General features: G+C 46.7%; 1 protein-coding gene across 1 annotated transcript in view; it reads right to left on the bottom strand.

Annotated features, from left to right (window-relative positions):
* Positions 1-10,919, bottom strand: part of CORO2A (coronin 2A) — a 61,087-nt gene extending 50,168 nt beyond the window's left edge. The window contains exon 1 of the mRNA XM_083481831.1: positions 10,276-10,919. Coding sequence (XP_083337957.1) covers positions 10,276-10,290 — 15 coding nt within the window. The 5' untranslated portion in view covers positions 10,291-10,919. The remainder of the gene's footprint in view (positions 1-10,275) is intronic.
* Positions 10,920-23,205: the final 12,286 nt, after the last annotated feature.

The following is a 23,205-nucleotide window of genomic DNA, read 5'->3' on the forward strand; positions in this document are numbered from 1 at the left end:
CAAAAGAATTGTGCGTGCAGACCTACGTCCTTTCTACACGTGCTAGATGAAGATATCAACACCACGTTGCCGCGGAAGCAAAACTGAATGTTGATGCGCAATGCATCTGTGACACAATGCATCAAACTATTACAGTGTGTCCCCAGCAACTATGAAGCGCTCCTGTTCAGTGATGTAGCAAGTAATTTCATAGTGCTCTTCAGGGCTCACAGAGGGAAGTGAGGTTTCAGGACAAGAGAAAGGGGGAAAGGATGTCTGCTTATCTTCCCATCCTCAAGCTTTCGTTCACTGGGCAGTACAGAGCCCAATGGGTTCAGGCTGACTGCTAGACCTAAACTTGAGCACTTTATTGCTATGTAGCAGGGATGGAGAAACTTGTGGCCTTCCAGATGTTGTTGGACTACAGCTCCCATCAGAATGCCCAACGATCAGATATCCAGTTATATCTAAAGAGTCACTGTAATATGCTGGATGAACTTTCTAGAGAATGAGAAAATAGGTTTTCTTTTTCCTTTCCCATCTCCTGAAGTCTCCCTAAATAACATGAAGATATATATTTTTTAAAACTTCATGACACACATCCTTCCATCCCTAATACCCTTCCAAGATTTTTACATATCAGAATAGGGAGGTTTCTGGAGAGTGGGAAGAGGGAAAGTTGTGCCGTTTGTTTGTTTTTTAACAACTTTAGGGGTAGCATTTCATTTACTTCTCCCACTCTGAGGCACTTGCTAAGTTCTGACACATTTGGTTTCTGCATTGTATGAGAGAGTTTAAAAAATCCATACAACTGCAGAAAAGCAATACGGCTGCAGATCGCTATTTTAAGAACTTGCTTTCGCCTTGTTTTCTTAATAAAACATGCCATTTTGCTTCAGCAGCACTTATTCTTCAAGGGAAATGAAAGAAACTCATCACTGTGTTTCTTAGGAACAAAGGAAGTTGCCTTATCCTGAGCCAAACCATTGGTCCATCTATCTCCATAATTCTATACTGACTAGAAGCACCTCTTCCAGCCATACCTGGAGATCCAGGAGACTGAAGGTGGGAGTTTATCTACGCAAATAGATACTTTCTCTCTTCTTCCTAGTACCAATCACTCCCTCTAGGATACTTGCTGCAGCCTGTTATGGGCTTGAGAAGACCAACTGCCATTCATCCAATTTCCACCCCCGCCCCATCATCATCTTGGAAAGTTCAGAGTTGTTTTGGGGTCTTTGGTGTTTTCATTTACAAATCTACACTTCTATGTATGTCCTGTAAGCCCACAAGTATGGAGAACCCTGGCCCTTGTTTTGGGTGGTCCTACAATGTCTCACTTCCATACTGATAGGAATCCCACCACCCATCTTGACTAGTAGCAGGAGTGGTGGGAGGAATCCCAAATGCAAGTTCACGGTCTGGATGGAGATGTGCCTTTAATTCTGCAAGCTGGCACTACTGTAAGGATGTCAGCTTCTTTATAACCAGTCCCATGTGCAGCCAAAATAACCCATATGAAACAAGAGTATTTGGAAGGAAACCACAATCAACAAACTAAAGGATGGGGCAGATATCCATGCAAAGTTCAGAACCTCTCTAATCCTTTGCTGATGTTGGCTGCTTTATTAATTACAATGATTTCTATTAATCTGATGTATCAGTTGGCTAATACAAAGTCTCTCTCTTTGGTCACCTGTTAGATGACTTTATTTGTTGATGTTTGTTTTTTACTGTGGATTTTAATCTCTCTTTAATATATCTAAACTACAACAGTTATATTACCTTCCCTCAGCAATGAAGAAAGCTATTGTCAAGGCATGATTTTTAATTTGCTTGCTGCCGTTTAGCCCATATAAGCTGTCTGGAGAGCTTGATCCTAATCCGTGAGGAGTGCCAGCATTGAGCAGCCCATCTCTGGGCAGGACAGTGGTTTATTCTCAGACTCCTCCTAGCTCCATGAACCTCTCACATTCCGATTCTGGATAAAGTACCTGCACCTCTTATCCCATACAACAGGGACGGGGAACTTCTGCCAGCCAGAAGGTGTGGGCAACCTTCAGGAAGCTATATGTGAACACAACAAAAGTAGCTCTGCCTCCATATAGAAACCACAAAAAACCAACCACAAGTGATGGGAGGCGCTTCTGGCAGTAAATCTGGCCCAGGGTATGCCAACAGCTTTATTTCCTAATTGATGCTTTTGAATTCTGGTGCTGGAGGAGACTCTTGAGAGTCCCATGGACTGCAAGAAGATCAAACCTATCCATTCTTAAGGAAATCAGCCCTGAGTGTTCACTGGAAGGACAGATCGTGAAGCTGAGGCTCCAAGACTTTGGCCAGCTCATGAGAAGAGAAGACTCCCTGGAAAAGACCCTGATGTTGGGAAAGATGGAGGGCACAAGGAGAAGGGGACGACAGAGGACGAGATGGTTGGACAGTGTTCTCGAAGCTACCAGCATGAGTTTGCGGGAGGCAGTGGAAGACAGGAGGGCCTGGCGTGCTCTGGTCCAGGGGGTCACGAAGAGTCGGACACGACTAAATAACTAAACAACAACAGCAACCCATCCTTCGTTGCATCTGCTACCCAAGAAACCCCAACAATGAACATCAGCTTGATCATGCAGACCATGTCCCAAATGCCCTGCCTCACGTCGTTCTTCTCCAGATGGGAGTTGTCATCTACTGCAGCTCTCTTGGTCTGGGCCACCATTAGACTGTAGGCGAGGGAATCTTTTATCGAGGGCGAGGCAGTCCTTGGAAAGGTCCCCAGTTTCGCTTGCAGTGAGATAATGAATCACCAGCAGTACAGTACATTCTTTAAAATCACAAATGGATTGATTTATTAACAGGAAGCACAATGCATTAAATAGACCAGAAGGTTCTTCAAGAAAGAATCTGCTCAAGAACCTTGGCTTTTTTTTCATAGTTTATTGCTTCTTCTGGCCTTATTGCCTTGACCTGCCTCCGACCTCCCAATGCATGGACGGCATGTCACTGCTGACCAAAAGCCTGAACTTCTACTCTTCCATGGCTCTATAATCCACAGCTGCAAAGGGGAGCCATTCCCCATTGCTGAGTTGCATCTAACAGTAGGTTTGCTCTAGTGAAATAACTACTGCTTGCATGAGGTAAGGCCCCGCAGTTTTCATTCCTCACCCCCTGCCTGCTGCAGCCATACCCATGCCACATCCCATAATGTTCCAGAGAGCCCCACAACCCACAGGAGCTTGGGGGGGGGGAGTTGCACACAGATGGTTGCCAGTGTGGTGTAGTGGTTAAGAGCGGTAGTCTCATTATCTGGGGAACCAGGTTCGCGTCTCCGCTCCTCCACATGCAGCTGCTGGGTGACCTTGGGCTAGTCACACTTCTTGAAGTCTCTCAGCCCCACTCACCTCACAGAGTGTTTGTTGTGGGGGAGGAAGGGAAAGGAGAATGTTAGCCGCTTTGAGACTCCTGAAGGGGAGTGAAAGGCGGGATATCAAATCCAAACTCTTCTCTTCTTCAGTGGGCAGGGAGATTGTCAAAAATGCCTTCTGCTGTGGAAGTGCTTTGCAATAGCAGAAAGCCACCAATAGATACAACCGCATGACTTTCATATGTTCGCTTGTACAGCACCCAGTGCAACAGTAAGTAATATCAGCTCAGTTCTTGGCTCCTTAGGTAACCTGGTTTAGGAAAGAAAGCCACCTGAGATTTTGGAGACCATGGACCATCTGTCTCATAGAATTGTGGACAGGACCACAAGGGTCATCTAGTCCAACTCCCTGATATACAGAAGTCTTTTTGCCCAATGTGGGGCTCAAACCCACAACCTTGAGATGAAGGGCCTCATGCTCTACCAACTGAGCTATATGGGTCCTAGCATAAGGCAGACCCACCTCTCCTCCACGAATACAAGCTGGATTACCGTATTTTCCGTCCCATAGGACGCACCTAGTTTTTTTGGGGGGAAATAAAGGAAAAAATGCTCTACTTCAGGGCGCCTGTGCGCCAGACAGCAGGCTGCTATCTGCAGCCTAGGGAGCCCTGCGGGAACTCCCGCGGGCTCCCCAGGCTTGCTGATAGCTTCCTGAAGCCTGGAGAGCGAGAGGGGTCGGTGCCTACTGACCCCTCTCGCTCTCCAAGCTTCAGCGAAAGCCTGTATTTGCCCCATAGGACGCACACAGATTTCCCCTTCATTTCTGGAGGGGAAAAAGTGCGTCCTATAGGGCGAAAAATACGGTAGATAGCTTAGCGTCAACCAAGGGACATTCTGTTGCCCTAACAGAATGAAGGTTGCCTGCCACTGAAGGAGGCATGTATCTATCCCAAGACAACAGAGCATCAGTGATAATCACACTTACAAACAAATAATTCTTGAGCTGGAAGGGACTCTGAGTATCATCCAGTCCAACCCCTTGCAATGCAGAAATATGCAGTTTGTCCCATATGGGGATCGAACCTGCAACTTTGGCGTTATCAGCAGCACACTCTAACCAACCGGGCTGGTTAACATGACAGCAACAGAAAATAAAATCAGTATTGCATGTCAGATATGTGAAAGCTGTAGAGAGAACCAGCTCTCTGCATAGCCAGTGATACTAAACCAGTTAGATGTCACACCAGCCAGCATTAAGTAAATCAATATAGGATTACAGTGCCTCTTTCACTCTCCTGCCTTAATCACAGCCACAAGACGGAAAGCTCCTGGCCAGCTCTAACAACATCAACTGTGTGCCGTGTGGCACAAAGCCTCTCTTTGGCCGCCGGCACAACGATCATTTTACACCCTGAGGAATGAAAATGAACTTATTTGAGTATCCTTTTACCTTCCATTAACTTCACATTACAGCTGTTCATCAAGGGCTTGATCCTACACTCAACACGAATCCTGTACCACTTGTGGAGTGCTTTGTGGGTGAAGATGCAGGGTGGGGGAATCGAATGACAGGTGGCTTGCTAGCCTTCTCAACATGAGGTGGGTTCAGAAGGGGCGCACATACACACGCACTGAAAGCGTGTGGGAGGAAGATCTGGCGTTGTGCGGGCCGGCCATGCCTCACTGCTGACATGCAGCATTCAAAATTCACCAGGCACATTTTGTACCCAGCTATTGGCCACTTAGGGGATGTGGGTGGCGCTGTGGGTTAAACCACAGAGCCTAGGACTTGCCGATCAGAAGGTCGGCGGTTCGAATCCCCGCGACGGGGTGAGCTCCCATTGTTCAGTCCCAGCTCCTGCCCACTTAGCAGTTCGAAAGCACGTCAAGGTGCAAGTAGATAAATAGGTACCGCTCCAGCGGGAAGGTCAACGGCGTTTCCGTGCGCTGCTCTGGTTTGCCAAAAGCGGCTTAGTCATGCTGGCCACATGACCCAGAAGCTGTACGCCAGCTCCCTCGGCCAATAAAGCAAGATGAGCGCCGCAACCCCAGAGTCGGTCACGACTGGACCTAACGGTCAGGGGCCCCTTTACCTTTATTGGCCACTTGCAACCAAGTGAAGATGCCCAGGCACTAGGATGGTATCTGATGTCTCCATCATCTGGAGGTGCCTGCCTGGGCATCCTTGGGTCTTGACTGTTTTCACACACTAGCAGCAAATCCTGTAGAACAGGCATAGGCAAACTCCGGCCCTCCAGATGTTTGGGACTACAATTCCCATCATCCCTAACCACTGATCCTGTTAGCTAGGGATGATGGGAATTGTAGTCCCAAACATCTGGAGGGCTGGACTTTGCCTATGCCTGCTGTAGAATTCTAGCCGTTATATTTCAGGAACCAGTAAGTTTTATTGGAAAATATGACTTTCGAGCCCTCTGGCCCCCAAAATGAATCATAGAATCATAGACTCATAGAGTTGGAAGAGACCACAAGGGCCATCGAGTCCAACCCCCTGCCAAGCAGGAAACACCATCAGAGCACTCCTGACATATGGTTGTCAAGCCTCTGCTTAAAGACCTCCAAAGTAGGAGACTCCACCACACTCCTTGGCAGCAAATTCCACTGTCAAACAGCTCTTGCTGTTAGGAAGTTCTTCCTAATGTTTAGGTGGAATCTTCTTTCTTGTAGTTTGGATCCATTGCTCCGTGTCCGCTTCTCTGGAGCAGCAGAAAACAACCTTTCTCCCTCCTCTATGTGACATCCTTTTATATATTTGAACATGGCTATCATATCACCCCTTAACCTCCTCTTCTCCAGGCTAAACATGCCCAGCTCCCTTAGCTGTTCCTCATAAATGGCAACTAGACATTATGCTTTGGCTACTGTAACCCTGGCTGAAGGGTTTGGCGCCTAGCTTATATATCTAACACTGCTGACATGTGCAACAGCCATGTACCATGCCACCTGTGCATTTGGCTAGCATGTATACTTCTTCCACATAAAGAGGGGCGCCTGTCCAACCAGGAACTCCCATCATGAGATCTATGCACAAGCACCAATATTTGTGGGGAGCTCCACACCAACTGATGTGGACCCAGTGAATGTCAGCGGTGGAGGCAGGGATTGCCAATGTGGCTTCATTATCCCCCTCTCAATGAACCACATGCATCCTACGGTTAACGCTAGGACACAATCATATACTTCACAAAGCAAAGGCTTGCACAGGTCTCTGCTTAGCCTCAAGGCTTGAAGCAGGAACCTCCTGGTCCCAGAGAACGACCCAGGACTGTGTATCCTATATCCATCTATAACACAGGTACGCAGCCAATATCAACCTCTCCAACTAACAGAGCGCATGAAGCCTGTGGATTGGCCAGGTCTGATGTGAGAACAAGAAGCCAGGCCTTCTGCTACTGACTTGGCAACAACAGAGCACAAACTTTTCTGATAGTTGCCCTGCTGGAGGCAGCTACTGATCTCAGGTCCCCGGGCCAGAGAATCTACCTCGATTCAAGCACAGCCTAGGCCTGCCCTTAACATTGTCACACCCATTTCTATGGCGTGTGTCACATTTATTATGGACTCCCATGCCCCAGTGTGTTTCTCCCTGGTGAGCATACTTCAACTTCCCAAAGGAAGGTTCGGTGTTAATTAACCACCTGGTAATTTGAGCTAAGGGGAAACCCCACAAAACCATGGTGCCTAATGAATGGAACAGGAAAGTTCCAGCACTATACCCCAGAGGCCAAAAGCTTTGTTGTTGTTTAGTCGTTTAGTCGTGTCCAACTCTTCGTGACCCCATGGACCAGAGCACACCAGGCACTCCTGTCTTCCACTGCCTCCCGCAGTTTGGTCAAACTCATGCTGGTAGCTTCGAGAACACTGTCCCACCATCTCGTCCTCTGTCGTCCCCTTGTGCCCTCCATCTTTCCCATCATCAGGGTCTTTTCCAGGGAGTCTTCTCTTCTCATGAGGTGGCCAAAGTATTGGAGCCTCAGCTTCAGGATCTGTCCTTCCAGTGAGCGCTCAGGGCTGATTTCCTTAAGAATTCCTGACAATCAGGAATTGGCCCAGGTCGCTCAGTGAGTTTCCTGGCTGAGTGGGGATTGAACCCTGGTCTCCCAGGTGCTAGTCCAGCATCTCAACCACTACACCCCACTTACTCTTTGGTCCTGACTTGTTCTGTGGTCCCTGGCTCAGATTGCTGCTCACAGCCTAGCCCTGACATACCGTGGCTTAGAGGAGAAGTCTCTAGGTGAGCCGCTATGGTAGGCACGTCAGGCTGAAGAATTGAATTGTTCTAACCCTAAGTCTCTCAAGAAGAGCTGCTCAGATCCTATAGACCGGCAGGGAAACAGGACTAATGAAAAAGGAACAGAAGGACCTCCTAGCAAATGAGAACTTAGGGTGGTGAAGGAAGCAGGCCAAAGCAATGGAGTCCAGGCTTGAAAGCTTGGAACTAGGGAATGCTGCCAACGGATGGAGCAGAAGGAAAATTAGGGGAAAGTAATGGAGGGGAAGGGACGCCGGTGGCGCTGTGGGTTAAACCACAGAGCCTAGGACTTGCGGATCAGAAGGTCAGCGGTTCGAATCCCCGTGACGGGGTGAGGTCCCTACTCCTGCCAACCTAGCAGTTCGAAAGCACGTCAAAGTGCAAGTAGATAAATAGGTACCGCTCCGGCGGGAAGGTAAACGGCGTTTCCGTGCGCTGCTCTGGTTCGCCAGAAGCGGCTTAGTCATGCTGGCCACATGACCCGGAAGCTGTACGCCAGCTCCCTCGGCCAATAAAGCGAGATGAGCGCCGCAACCCCAGAGTCGGTCACGACTGGACCTAATGGTCAGGGGTCCCTTTACCTTTATAATGGTGGGGAAGGGAGAGAGGAATGGTGCCCATGACCAAGAGCTCAAGATACAAAGAAGGCTGAAGTTCACACTTCACTTTTAAATAACTAACCGAGTATTTGGCTGTTGGCTTCCTAACTTTCATTCATTATTGGAGAAAATGTTTATTGGTTTTACTAGATGGCTCTTTCGTGGCAGTCATTGGGAATCACATGTGGCTGGGGGGAAGCAACGTTAGACATTTAAATAAGCAAACCATTGATAGGTATGGTTCTCAAACTCCAGAGAGTGGTCATAGACACTGGAGGAAAACACCATGGAGGGATGGCTGCTGCCTTCATGCTCTGCTTATGAGCTTTCCAGAGGCACTTAGAAAGCCACAGTGAGCACAATGTATTGATCTCATCCAACAAAGCAATTCTTATGATCTCCAGAACTGCCTAATTAGCACCCAACAGTTAATAGCTGGATCAACTGACACTAAAGCCACATCTCGCAGCAATTACCTAGCACCCATTAGGCTGGCCAGATACAAACGCTACACCTGTTGGAATGCGCTCTGCTTCTTTTGCTTAAAAGTGCAGGAGTCTTCTCTTTTGAGTCTAGCCACCCATTCTCATAGCAAAAGAATTTCTATGGAACTAGAGTATGATTATTATCCTTCATGTGGTCCTCGGTTGCAGACAAAACCTCCTTTGAAAATAATAACATCATAATCCTTTTGCACACTCATCAGGTTCCCCTGAACTCAAGGGCAAAGTTACAGCAATATTCTTGTTGCAAATCCTCCATACGTCTCCCTGGCCCCCAGGGCAAAGTCAGGGCAATAAATCTATCCTACTGTGTTAGTCAACCACCTTATCTACGTCTGCAACAAGCCCATGGCACACAAGGGCATACCGAGGTCACACAGACAGTATCAAACCTGGACTCTGAAATTTCTTATCCAGAGGAACTACCATCCTTTTGGCACCAAAAAAGCAGTAGAGCAGATTGGAAGCCTGTTTTCACCAATAAGGTTGCACTGAAAGACCTGAAACAACCCACCCTTTGGGGCATTGTTTAACCACCTGGTTGCAAGAACAATGGAGCAGTTAGTTGGCATTAGGTGGGTAGGAAAGCAATTATTAAATTAAATTAAATGGCTAGCGTTTGGAAATGCAGACTGTATAGGAAGAAGAATTCTGAGAAGGGGGGGGACTTGACACTGACAGCTTGAATGAAAAGCAGAACCAACTTTCTTCCAATTGGCAAATAAATTTGATGGCTCGTCACTTGCAGTAGATTTTCTACTCGCCGCAGGTTACCTGAAATGCAAGCAAACTCCAAGGCCAGCTTAGGCGTGCCCAGGAGATCTACTCCAGTGAAACAGATCCCTCCAGGCGCTGGCCTCATTCGGCCTTCTGGTCCTGGAATCAAAGTTGGCAGCCCTAAACCAATACGATTTTATTTTCTCTCAGGAGCTAATGTTTCCCCCTCCCCGCATATCTAGAACAAGATAGGGTTGAGATCAGTTCCTCTAATATGCTCAGGTCTTAACAAGAAATGTGCCAATTCGTTTGCAGGCTGAAAAAGCCTTTCCTTGCCCAGGAGAACTTGCTGGTAGATTATGCTTCTTATTTTTACACACAAGGACTGGGGTGGGAATCAGCTAGGGCTCCCCTCGACCCTGAGCAAACGTGAATGTTGCAACTCACCCAACCCGACAGATGTGTGTTTTTTTTTAAAAGGGGTAGAGGGCGACGACGATTTGATAGCTAAGTATATGTTGCTGTCAAATTCATGCAAGCATTTTTTGCTGGTGTTGTGATTTCGCCCCGCCCCTCAGATCCAGAACGATGCAGGGTCGGGAGGATCCACCCTTCTAAGAGTGATCCACCAAGCCACTCAGGGGCATTTGCAAGACTTCCCCCCGTATTTTGTTTTGTTTCTGCGAGCGGACGGTTTCCAGTGCGTTATAATGCCGGACGCACGACGCAGCAGTGGAACTGCGGGATCTGGGCTGGTGCTTGCAAAATGCCCGGCACCTGCGACGCGGTTCAAGAGCAGGTGCGCCGCTTTCGTCCCTCCTTTGCAAGGCTCCCTCTTCCTACCTTTGTGATAGTCATGCAGCCTTGGTTTTTGGTGCAGCGTCCAAGGGCTGGCGAGCCCGCCCAGCTCACAGTCGTCTCTCTCCGCAGCAGATTTCAGTTCCTGCCTGCTCTTGCACCGCAACACTTTTCTTCCTCCTCCTCCTCCGTTTTTCCTCCCGTATCAGAGCACACCTAGCACATCCCTTTCACAGGTGCTGCGGGATCATGGAATCACGTTCATTCATTGATGGTGAATTTATAAATATATATATATATTTGGGGAATGGGTGGGGGTGCAAAAACCCTTTGCTTGCTGTCACCCACACACCGCTTAAAAAATAAAATTAAATGAAAAACCCATCAAAATCTGCCCGCTTCCAGCATCCCCGGGCAGAGCGCACGCTTGCAAAGTCACTGCAGGGTCCACACGCGCGCTTGGAGAGAAAGGGTGGTGGGTGGAGCCAGGAGAGGAGAAGGACAGGCCAAGATCCCCACCCCCCCCCCACCCCACCTCCTGCTTCCTTTGTGTGCCGCCCTCGGAGTCCGGCAAAGCAGCGTCAGAAACCTCGGCAGAGGCGGCGGTTGTTGCATTGTGGATGAGGACGGGTGGGCGGAGACGGGAGGCAGCCCGAAATCCCGTCCCTGCGGGGGAGAGAGGCGGCGGCTCCCTGGGGAAACCCGGGCGCCGAAGGGTTAAGGCGGGCGCGCGCTCTGCGCGGGTCGCAATTCTGCAATCGGTACGAATTACGCAAATGAAACCAGCGCGATGGTTGGCATCGCTTTCCCCCCCCCCCCTTGCGTTTTTGAAAACTGTTTTGCATCCATTATTCTGTTTTCTTTTTTTATGCATACCGTAAACCTATTTTGCATAATTTATTTCGGTTTTTGCTTATTGTGTTTCTGGTTTTGATTTTGGAAGACACCTGAAGGCAGCCCTGTTTAGGGAAGTCTTTACTGTTTGATGTTTTGTCGTGTTTTTAATATTCTGTTGGGAGCCGCCCAGAGCGGCTGGGGAAACCCAGCCAGATGGGCGAGGTTACATAAATTTGTTGTTGTTGTTAGAGACCCTCCAAATGTCCCTGTTCTCCAAGGACAACCCCCAGATTTATAGAAGCCGCCCGGTTTCTGACTTGATCCCAGAATGACCTGCTTTTCCTTATCCTTGAAGGATATGTTGTTATTATTTATTACATTCATTCCCAGCCCTTAAGCAGCAGGTCCCAGGGCAGGTTACAACAGTTAAGAAAACCAACAACACTTAAAACAGATTACAATCACAGGGATAGAGTGGGCCCTGAACACACATGTAGAGCAGGAGACTCTTAATCTCAGGTTCGTGGGTTCGAGCCCCACATGGGGTGAAGATTCCTGCAGGTTAGAGCTATGTCTTCAGCACTCTTGGAAAGCTGCATAGTGAAGAAGCCAAGAATTCCCTTCTTGCAGGAGGGAATTCCGCAATTTAGGGGCTGCAGCAGAGAAGGCCCTGATGTGAGCAGTCGGTGGAGAAAGGGCACAGTGATGAAGCTAGGTTGCCAAGTGAACATCCGGACAAAGCTGTTGAGCTCTTACTCAACTATCTTTTTGGACTCTGGGCATTATCTGCATACTAAAAACCTTTCACAATCACAAAAACTAGACAGCTGTTTGTGTGTGTGTTTAAAATAATTTTTATTGAATGATTTTATGTTACAAAAAAAAAATTACAACCATACTACCACAAAATATAACTGAGAAATAAAAATTACATACATCAATATTTAGTTTGTTATTTGTTATTTGTTATTTGCCGTCTTGTTTGTTTGTCTGTTTAGTCGTTTAGTCGTGTCCGCCTCTTCGTGACCCCCTGGACCAGAGCACGCCAGGCACTCCTGTCTTCCACTGCCTCCCGCAGTTTGGTCAGACTCATGCTGGTAGCTTCGAGAACACTGTCCAACCATCTTGTCCTCTGTCGTCTCCTTCTCCTTGTGCCCTTCATCTTTCCCAACATCAGGGTCTTTTCCAGGGAGTCTTCTCTTCTCATGAGGTGGCCAAAGTATTGGAGCCTCACCTTCACGATCTGTCCTTCATTTGCCGTTTTATTTCCTCCCAAACATTCCATACAAAGCACGCATACATACACACACACAAAAAATTATGATAAGAATGAAACTAAATATCCTTTCCTCTTTTATCTTACAAAATCTTTTCTTCAAGTCCCTTCGCATATATTTTATCTTACAATCGAATGTACACAAGACAATAGAGCTTTCTATATAAATTTTCCAATACATTCAGAAAACATAATAAATCCTTAATTGTTATCCACCTCCTTTTACTTCATTTGTCACTTGAATGCTAGCACGGAGTCAAAACTATTACTGTACAGTGGTACCTCAGGTTGCATACGCTTCAGGTTACAGACTCTGCTAACCCAGAAATAGTGCTTCAGGTTAAGAACTTTGCTTCAGGATGAGAACAGAAATTGTGCTCCGGCGGCGCAACAGCAGCAGGCCCCATTAGCTAAAGTGGTGCTTCAGGTTAAGAACAGTTTCAGGTTAAGTACGGACCTCCAAAATGAATTAAGTGCTTAACCTGAGGTACCACTGTATTATATTTTTGAACATATCTTCTATAACCATCCCATTTTTCCGCAAATTTTTGCTTTGAGTTTCTCGTGAGTTTCCTAGTCAATTGAGCCATCTCCACCAATTCCTGTAATTTGATTTGCCAATCTGTTATTTTTATGTGTGTGTTTTAAAATGAAGATTCTCTACATACTATCCACAGATAGTATCCAAAACCACATTTCACAACTGTTCCAGGCGTCTGCACCAAGCATGCAGACCTGCCTAAGATTGAGTTCTACTGTTGCTTAATACTGTATTTAGGGCGATTTGAGAAGGGGGACTTTTTAAGCGTCATCTAAGACAGTACCATTGATGAAAAGCATTTTCTCAGGTGAGTGTGTGTTTTGAATCCCTTGGTTAGAGGAACAGCTGGGTGGTGGAAACAGTTAGAAATAGAGAAACTGTGGGTATAGGGTGGGTATAAAGACCTGTGGGTATAGAGACCTGTGGGTATAGGGTGGTATACATTTTTTATTATTATTATTATTATTATTATTATTATTATTATTATTATTACCAGGATGTTGTAAGAATTACTGAGCTATTTTATGCAGTCTGCTCTGACAGCTCAGCATAAGCCCTACCATCAAAATAAACAATTCCTAGGGCTGCAAATATGTGGGGTTTTTTGGTTATTCTGGGGGACCAAACCTCTGCATTTTGGGGAGTTGTAATATCAGCTCATAGCCCACATGAAAAACACTATTAGCCTTGCCATTGCTGCCGAGTTTAATATGGACAAGTGTGTACAACTACTACCAAGAGACAAAGTACAGCATAAAGAATGTCTGACTCTGCACATTCTAACAATGAGAGATGTTGAAGACTAGCGTCTGAATTAATTTCAGCAGCTATCAGCTTGCTGTCAGTGACTAGGAGAAACAGTTTATTCCATCCTGCAAAATACAACACAGTACAGTGCTTTTGAATTATGGTGCTGGAAGAGACTCTTGAGAGTCCCATGGACTGCAAGAAGATCAAACCTATCCATTCTTAAGGAAATCAGCCCAGAGTGCTCACTGGAAGGACAGATCCTGAAGCTGAGGCTCCCATACTTTGGCCACCTCATCAGAAGAGAAGACCCCCTGGAAAAGACCCTGATGTTGGGAAAGACTGAGGGCACAAGGAGAAGGGGACGACAGAGGATGAGATGGTTGGACAGTGTTCTCGAAGCTACCAGAATGAGTTTGACCAAACTGCGGGAGGCAGTGGAAGACAGGAGTGCCTGGTGTGCTCTGGTCCATGGGGTCACGAAGAGGCGGACACGACTAAACGACTAAACAACAACAACACAGTGGTACCACAGGTTACAGACGCTTCGGGTTACAGACACTTCAGGTTACAGACTCCACTAACCCAGAAATAGTACCTTGGGTTAAGAGCTTTGCTTCAGGATGAGAATAATAATAATAATTTATTATTTATACCCCGCCCATCTGGCTGGGCCTCCCCAGCCACTCTGGGCGGCTTCCATAGAAACCAAAAATACAATAAAATATCACACGTTAAAAACTTCCCTGAACAGGGCTGCCTTAAGATGTCTTCTGAATGTCAGGTAGTTGTTTATCGCTTTGACATCTGCTGGAAGGGCGTTCCACAGGGCAGGCGCTACTACCGAGAAGGCCCTCTGCCTGGTTCCCTGTAACTTGGCTTCTCGCAATGAGGGAACCGCCAGAAGGCCCTCGGCGCTGGACCTCAGCGTCCGGGCAGAATGATGGGGGTGGAGACGCTCCTTCAGGTATACTGGACCGAGGCCATTTAGGGCTTTAAAGGTCAGCACCAACACTTTGAATTGTGCTCGGAAACGTACTGGGAGCCAATGTAGGTCTTTCAAGACCGGTGTTATATGGTCTCAGCAGCCGCCCCCAGTCACCAGTCTAGCTGCCGCTAGAATAGAATAGAAATCGAGCAACGACGGTGCGGCGGCAGAGGGAGGCCCCATTAGCTAAAGTGGTACCTCAGATTAAGATCAGCTTCAGGTTAAGAACGAACCTCCGGAATGAATTACGTTCTTAACCCGAGGTACCACTGTACTGAGAGAAAGCTCAGGGAAGTCTATACCAGTAACAAGGGCCATTTGATCCTATTCCCTGCTACAAATGTTGCAGTACAGTGGTACCTTGGTTTACAACCATAATCCATTCTGGAGGTCCGTTTGTAAACCAAAACAAGTTGTAACCCAAGGCGCATTTTCGCCAATGGGGCCTCAAAAAAAAAAAAAATTGTTCGTAATCCCCAAAAAAAGGATTGTAATAAAAAAAAAGCTTGCAAACCGGGACATGCACTTCTGTGTTTGACGTGTTTGTAATCCAAAACGTATGCAAACCAGACTGTTTGTAAACCAAGGTGCCACTGTACTAACTTCTGTTGTATGTTTGTTTTCGGGGTGTGCCTGTCGCAGAACCCCAACCTCAGTTATATAACCTGAGTTTCACTTGTAAGTAAGAGAGCAAGATCTGTGTTGCAAAGGACTCTTCAATTCTCACCCAGCGCAGCTGCTTGAGGGCAACAGACTGTCTTGGCCTGCCTTTGAAGCCAAGGAGGTACACAGCTGGACCACTCTGTCCCAGTGCCCCATTTCCTTCCAAATACAAAGGGCAGAATTAAAACCTGTCTAAATCCTCAGATCTCATTCTGTGGCGGGATCCTTTATTGCACAGTCGAAAGCTTTAGATAAGCCCCGGCAGCCAGATAATATAAACAAAGTGTGGAGGAAAGATTATCTTTGATTAAAAATCAAGTTACAGAATGCTTGGCGTGATTTCCAGAAGCCCGTTGGGGGGGGTGTGTGTGTATACAGAATTCTTGCTTTATCACCAACAGACTTTGTACAGAGATAAAAGTCCAGAACAGGCTGCCTAACGCCCTACCCGCCATCAGCAGAATGTGTGAACCGTCACAGGTCAGACCAGCTATGTTAAATTCTATCTTCTGCCCACTCACGAGGTCCCCCAAAATGGCATGCATAGGCACCCGGGTGCCCTCAAACACTCCTCCCATGCCTACCAGGACCCCCCTGCCCAATTTTCAGCTGAGTACCCTCTGAGCGTCTGGTATGCTGCAAAGGATTCTGGGTAACACTTTGCATGTGAGTGCTCCTGTCTCATTCTTGTTCTCCGTATGGACTTTGCGCTCCCACCTAGTTATGTGTGAAGGAGGATCAAAGCGTAGGTAAAAAGGTAAAGGGACCCCTGACCATTAGGTCCAGTCGTGACCGACTCTGGGGTTGCGGCGATCATCTCGCTTTACTGGCCGAGGGAGCCGGCGTACAGCTTCCGGGTCATGTGGCCAGCATGACTAAGCCGCTTCTGGCGAACCAGAGCAGCGCATGGAAACGCCATTTACCTTCCCGCCAGAGCGGTACCTATTTATCTACTTGCACTTTGATGCAATTTTGAACTGCTAGGTTGGCAGGAGCTGGGACCGAACAACAGGAGCTCACCCCGTCGCAGGGATTCGAACCGCCGACCTTCCGATCGGCAAGTCCTAGGCTCTGTGGTTTAACCCACAGCACCACCCACGTCCCAAAAGTGTAGGTAGTCACCCACACTTTCCAGCCTACCTTGACTCCAGACAGCAGAGCAGAACGATATTTTGCAATCCCCATGCATGTTTACTCAGATGCAAGTTCCACAGTTATTACCCAGGAACCTGCCTTTTCAGAACATTGGTTCATTTAGCTCTACATTGTCTGTATCGATTGGCGTCAACATCTCCCCACTGGCTTGAAGTATCTTTGTGAGGTTTTCGTTGTAATGTTTGTTTGTTTGGTTATGAGTTGTTTTGGGTTGCCTTGGGACAAGATAAAGCGACTAACAAATTTGACAAATAATAATAATCAGCTTAGCCCTTCTCCAAAATCTAGGAGTGCGAAAAGGATTGCTGCTTTTACATGATTAGGGCCAAGGGTCAACAATTCCTATATGGCCAAGGATGAGCTGATGCTCTGTGATAAATTACTCCAGCATTAAGGATATCTGGGTCTGAGGATCAAAGATGAGCTGAGACAGTAACAAAATAAATAAATGTGGTGGCATCCTTTATATCAATAGTCCCTGGGATATATCATCCATTTCTTGCAAGGTTGCTAGTGTTTCTTAGCCAAAGGTACACAGAGTAGCTATGGCAATTATTTGTGACAGGCCAGAGGGTTTGAGACATAAGCATCTTAAATCTGCGGCCTGCCCAAGCCTGGGCCAGTTAATGAACTTGCTTCCAATAAAAAGAGCTATAGCAAGTGTTTCACTAGAGTTGACGGTCCTATATGATCATTGCAACTGCTAATCTCTTGTGTAGCTATCTACTATGGCAAGGCAGAAGTGGATCACAGATGTTGTGGCTTGGAACTTGATTTTAGAAGCTGCACGGTGTGAAGCTGTGCTCCTCGCTCAGACGTCTGGAGGCTTATTTGTTACGTTTTGCTGCACACCTGTCTATCAGCTGCTCCTCCCATTCTTTCTGGCAGCTGGTGCGAAAGAGGATAAACGCCTCCATTAATTTATATAAACAGTATGGAAGGCTAGTGCCTTCATACTTGATTGCGAGGTTCAAACTGGCATTCTGCTTCTATTATGGTTGCTTTGGGGCCAGCAGGGTACTGCTCATTTTCTTAGGCACTGTTTCAACTTGTTTTTTTAGAAAAAGACGGCAGTTGCAGGTAGGAACACTAGAGGTTGCTGCAATATTGACCAAGCAGGCAGTCTGGCCCTTCTGCATTGTTTACTTCAGGAGCAGTGGGATCTGCTGGTAGATCTCTAGCTGATTGTAATAGATCAGCAAGGTTGGTTGTTGTTTTTTAAACTCTCAGTTGTCTTAGCAGTGGGAACAACAACAAAAATGCCTCCCTCCACTTAAATTAGGCTGCTGAAACTAATAAAGATTAGGGTGACCCAGAGTGGACTCTTGTGTAAAAGGACTGATCCTGAAAACACATTCCAGCACTTAGAAGCACCTTGCTCTTTAATTCTGGCCTTTATGACTTTTGAAACCTGGCTCTTGGGAGTTCTAGCAGGGGCAGAGCGGGGCAGGGGGGGTGCCAGGGCGATGGCCCCAGGTGCCTTTTTCTGGGCAGCACTGGCAGGGCAGTGTGAGGAGGATTCACCAGTGTGAGGAGGACTTCAGATCTGTCACCCTCTGCATGCCCGTGCATACCCTGATCACTGTGAAGGCACACTCTGCTGTTGGGTAGAAAGTAGATCTGGCAAGCCAGAAGTCTGTTCACACCTGGTTTATTACACCTTGAAGGGGGGAAAAGGCCAGTGATGGGTGCAGAGAAAGTCAATGGGGAATACAGTGGTACCTCGGGTTACAGACGCTTCAGGTTACAGACTCCGCTAACCCAGAAATAGTACCTCAGGTTAAGAACTTTGCTTCAGGATGAGAACAAAAATCGTGCTCTGGCGGCGTGGTGGCAGCAGGAAGCCCCATTAGCTAGTGTGGTGTAGTGGTTAAGAGCGGTAGACTCGTAACCTGGTGAACCGGGTTCGCGTCTCCGCTCCTCCACATGCAGCTGCTGGGTGACCTTGGGCCAGTCACACTTCTCTGAAGTCTCTCAGCCTCACTCACCTCACAGAGTGTTTGTTGTGGGGGAGGAAGGGAAAGGAGGTTGTGAGCCGCTTTGAGACTCCTTCCAGTAGTGATAAAGCGGGATACAGTGGTGCCTCGCAAGACGAAATTAATTCATTCCGCGAGTTTTTTCGTCTAGCGAATTTTTCGTCTTGCGAAGCACGGTGTCGGAAAAGTTTTGGAAAAGCTTCAAAAATCACCAAAAACCTCAAGAAAGGCTACCACACCGCATTCTATGAGTTGCTCCTCGAAGTCAAGTCGCAACTGTATTAACGGTGTTAAGAAAAAGGAAACAAACTTGCAAAAAACGCAAGACGTTTTCGTCTTGCGAAGCAAGCCCATAGGGAAATTCGTCTTGCGAAGCAGCTCAAAAACCGCAAAACCCTTTCGTCTAGCGAGTTTTTCGTCTTGCAAGACATTCATCTTGCGGGGCACCACTGTATCAAATCCAAACTCTTCTTCTTCTTCTTAAGTGGTGCTTCAGGTTAAGAACAGTTTCAGGTTAAGAATGGACCTCCAGAACGAATTAAGTTCTGAACCCGAGGTACCACTGTAATTAAGGATGTGGAGTCCTTGGGGAAATGGAAAAATGAGGGGACCTGGGGACCCCCCTTGGGGCCCCAAAATTGTGATAATGTGCGTGACTGTTAAAAGGAACTTATAGTAGCCCATCGTTTTAAGAAAATGCTAAGAAAATGCTGGGAAAGCATTTCACTTTAAAACGCTTATGGCAAGCAGGGTCACAATACAAAGCACAAAAGGTTTTCGCTACAAAATGTATCCATGTGGAGGCTATGCTTATGCACAGTAGATGTTGAACTATGGCAGCAAATCAACCGATCTCAATAATTTGCTTATGCTAGAAGTGCAGGCGCACTGAAATGAAATGTAACTAAATAAGTTCTGGCTAACAGCACTTTGAATGAGGTCATGAGAAGGCATATGACTGGAGGAAATATTGTGATGCTTTGTGTAAGAAAGCCATAAATAATCTGAGCATTTGGGGGATGTTCCAGCCGTTGTGGAGTTATCCTGCTCTAACACTTTTCTGCAGTAAATAAACTTTCTAGATTCTTTCTTCAAATTGACTCATAAGTAATTAAATGGTACAAGTGAGATAGAAGATTTGCCTTGCAACACCCCCAACCATTTTTTCTTCCAAGGGTCTTCACATCTTTAGGAATAATACCTGTGAAGATCCAAAATGTTGAGAAGGGTGTGCGAGTCAACTCTGATAGGCCTCCTGAGCAGCTTAGTGCTGAAACATGTTGTAGCATAATGTCTACACTGGGGTTAAAAAACTTTTTTGAAAAAAGAAAGGAATCTGGGTGTGCTCAGAAGTCTGCAAGTCTGTGGGACATTCCAAATCTCTTAAACATGGTCAACAGATAAGGATCAACAAGAATCACTATACCAGACCAGAGACTGAACACAATCTGGAAAGAGCCAGGCATTGGGGGAAAATAGCAAAAATAACATTTCATGGACTGCAACTTCCATCCAGTCAGTACATATGGAGGATACCAGGATGTTGTGTGTATTACAGCTGCAGAACTGTAGAAAACAGAGCCCTGTGCTTGAGTCACTATTTTGGTGAAAGGTCATCAACTGCATAAATGCGGTTTTGAGTACCTCCTTGAGATTTACGGAGAGCTGAAGGGCGACTAAATGTCTTAAAACTTCAACACTGGAAGGCAAAGTCTCTCCCCACCTCCTTCCCCAGTTGTACAGTGGGCAGAGGACTTGACTCAACTGGCAGCACATGAGGAGTTGACCTTCCATACAGGGGTGCCCCTAGAGGTTGTCCCCCACCAAGGGTGCAGGCTCAGGGGGGCAGAAAAATTGTACTTCTCAACTTGGGCTTGGAGTGGCTAGGAGCCTGCAAGCTCCCAAGGGTGGTCCAGGAGGCTGGGCGATGCGTGCAGGCTCCTGGAGAGGGAAGAAAGAGGGAGCAGGTGAGAGTTGCAAGAGGAAAAAGGAAGGGAAGGGAAGGCATGAGGCGGGAGTTAGTAATGCAGGTGAGCTGTGCATAAGCAAGCTGCCAGCTAGCTCTGCCGAAGCTCTTTTTATTAGCAGAAGAAGAAGAGAAGAGGAGTTTGGATTTGATATCCTGCCTTTCACTCCCTTTAAGGAGTCTCAAAGCGGCTAACAGTCTCCTTTCCCTTCCTCTCCCACAACAAACACTGTGAGGTGAGTGAGGCTGAGAGACTTCAAAGAAGTGTGACTAGCCCAAGGTCACCCAGCAGCTGCATGTGGAGGAGCGGAGACACGAACCCGGTTCCCCAGATTACGAGTCTACCGCTCTTAACCACTACACCACACTGGCTCAATATGCAAAATCAGTCAGGTACATTTTGGACCTTTACACATCTTCCAATTTTGGATCTTTACACATCTTCCAATCCCGAGATCGTGGGGGTGGTACAAAGTTATTTTGGCACCTGTTTCCACCATGTCACTTTCCCCTTGCACGATGAATGACAAAGGAGACAAAGGTCACAGATAGGGCATGGCAGACCACTAAGAGAGCAAAGGTTAGACAGAGGGCATGATGTTCAGACAGCTGTGGCTTGTCTGTGGGTGGAAGTGTGCTCCACACCTGAAGGTCACGTGGTCAGACAGCTGAGGCTTGTCTGCAGGTGGAAGTGTGTTCCACACCCAGTGGTCAAGACAGGCAGACAGATGGACCAATGGAGGACAAGCAAGGCAGACCCCAATGACCACAAGGTCTGACCAGAGCAGAATACAGTGGCTCTGGTCAGACCTCACCTGGAGTACTGTGTCCAGTTCTGGGCACCACAATTCAAGAAGGACACTGACAAACTGGAACGTGTCCAGAGGAGGGCAACCAAAATGGTCAAAGGCATGGAAACGATGCCTTATGAGGAACGGCTAAGGGAGCTGGGCATGTTTAGCCTGGAGAAGAGGTTAAGGGGTGATATGATAGCCATGTTCAAATATATAAAAGGATGTCACATAGAGGAGGGAGAAAGGTTGTTTTCTGCTGCTCCAGAGAAGTGGACACGGAGCAATGGATCCAAACTACAAGAAAGAAGATTCCACCTAAACATTAGGAAGAACTTCCTGACAGTAAGAGCTGTTCGACAGTGGAATTTGCTGCCAAGGAGTGTGGTGGAGTCTCCTACTTTGGAGGTCTTTAAGCAGAGGCTTGACAACCATATGTCAGGAGTGCTCTGATGGTGTTTCCTGCTTGGCAGGGGGTTGGACTCGATGGCCCTTGGGGTCTCTTCCAACTCTATGATTCTATGATTCTATGATTCTATGATTCTATGAAAGCCGACAAAAGCAAAATTTTAGAGTTTCTAATCCATGGTGTCTCCCAGCTCTGGAGGCACCAACACAGCAACTTGCCAAGGGCGTAAGGGAGCCTAGGTACATCTCTGCTTCCATAAACGCAAGAAAGATGGGCAACTGTCTGAAATCTGGTCTCTTTATACAGATCTGTTTGCTTAAATGTCTCAGATACAAATACTTTTCGATAGTCAGCTCGCACATTCAGCTACCAGTCACCAAGTGGTGCACAATCACACACCCACCCAGCTCTTTTTGCAGACAATATCCTAATATCACCAATGGCAGAGTGGAAAGCAGAAAAAGAAACAGAGAATGCAGATCCTTTCTTTCTCAATGATCTCCCTTTATTTCTTCCCTGTGGAGCTTCCATGAAGCAGCATGTACGCGACAGTGCAGATAAGAACGACCAATATATATTCTTCATCAGAAACATAAAAGGTAGAGGCCAAGGAAGCTGTTGTTCGAGGAGCAGTACAAGTTAGCAGCCAATTCAGTGCAAAGGAAAAATGCTGCCAGGAATATTACAGTACTAAGGCAAAGATTACTCGCTTTAAGACAGATGCAAAGCTATTCTTTAGCCAGTACCTTTGGCAACAACCCTGGATGTTTTCGTACAGGTAGCAAAAGCTTTCCTGCGCCTACCTTTTAAAAAAACACATTAGATAATGTTGTCAGAACACACTGGAAATCCAGTCACTATAAAGGTTAACCTGAGAGGATGAGAGAAACATGAGACTGTAGCTTTCTGGTGAAGTCCAGTCCTCAGTTGACAGTTAAAAAGATGTTAAAAGCAGGGAAAGGCTTTAGTTGAAGACCTTGCACACCTGCTGCCGGCCTGAGCATGCAGTGTTGGGTTATGGTCTGCTTTGGTGTAAAGCAGGGTTGGCAGACCTGGGATTCAGAGGCTGAAATCAGCCTTCTGGGTCTCCATCTGACCCTCAGGAATCACCCCAGGCCTCAGCACCCCTGTTGTGTACCCTCTAGTGTTTTCACCTGGCTAAAATGTGTCCCTGAACTCCGATAATGCTTCTTGCTTACCTGGATAAGGGAGGATGACCAAGTGTGTGCTGAAGCAATCTCTTCTGTGCAAAGTTTAAATTAACACTAGTTGCTCCACCCATTTTTATCACAGGCATGCGGCCCCTGAAAGGTTGCCTCGCAAGTCAATGTGGCCCTCTAGCAGGAACAGTTTCCCCAACCCCTTGTATAAAGAATTCCTTGAGGCTAGGGGCTCTAGCACTGGCCTAAAATGGCCTCAATCAAAAGCAACCGTGCTCTAATTCAGCTTTATTAATTATTATTATTATTATTAATTATTATTATTATTATTATTATTATTATTATTATTATTATTATTATTATTATTAAAATATGTATGCTGCCCTTTATTGGTAGATCTCAGGGCAGTTCACAACATAAAATTACAATATAAAAAAACACAAAACACAAATTAAAAACAGGAACA

The sequence above is a fragment of the Podarcis liolepis genome (genome assembly GCF_965112155.1).
Source record: "Podarcis liolepis genome assembly, chromosome: 17".
Lineage (NCBI taxonomy): Eukaryota > Metazoa > Chordata > Lepidosauria > Squamata > Lacertidae > Podarcis > Podarcis liolepis.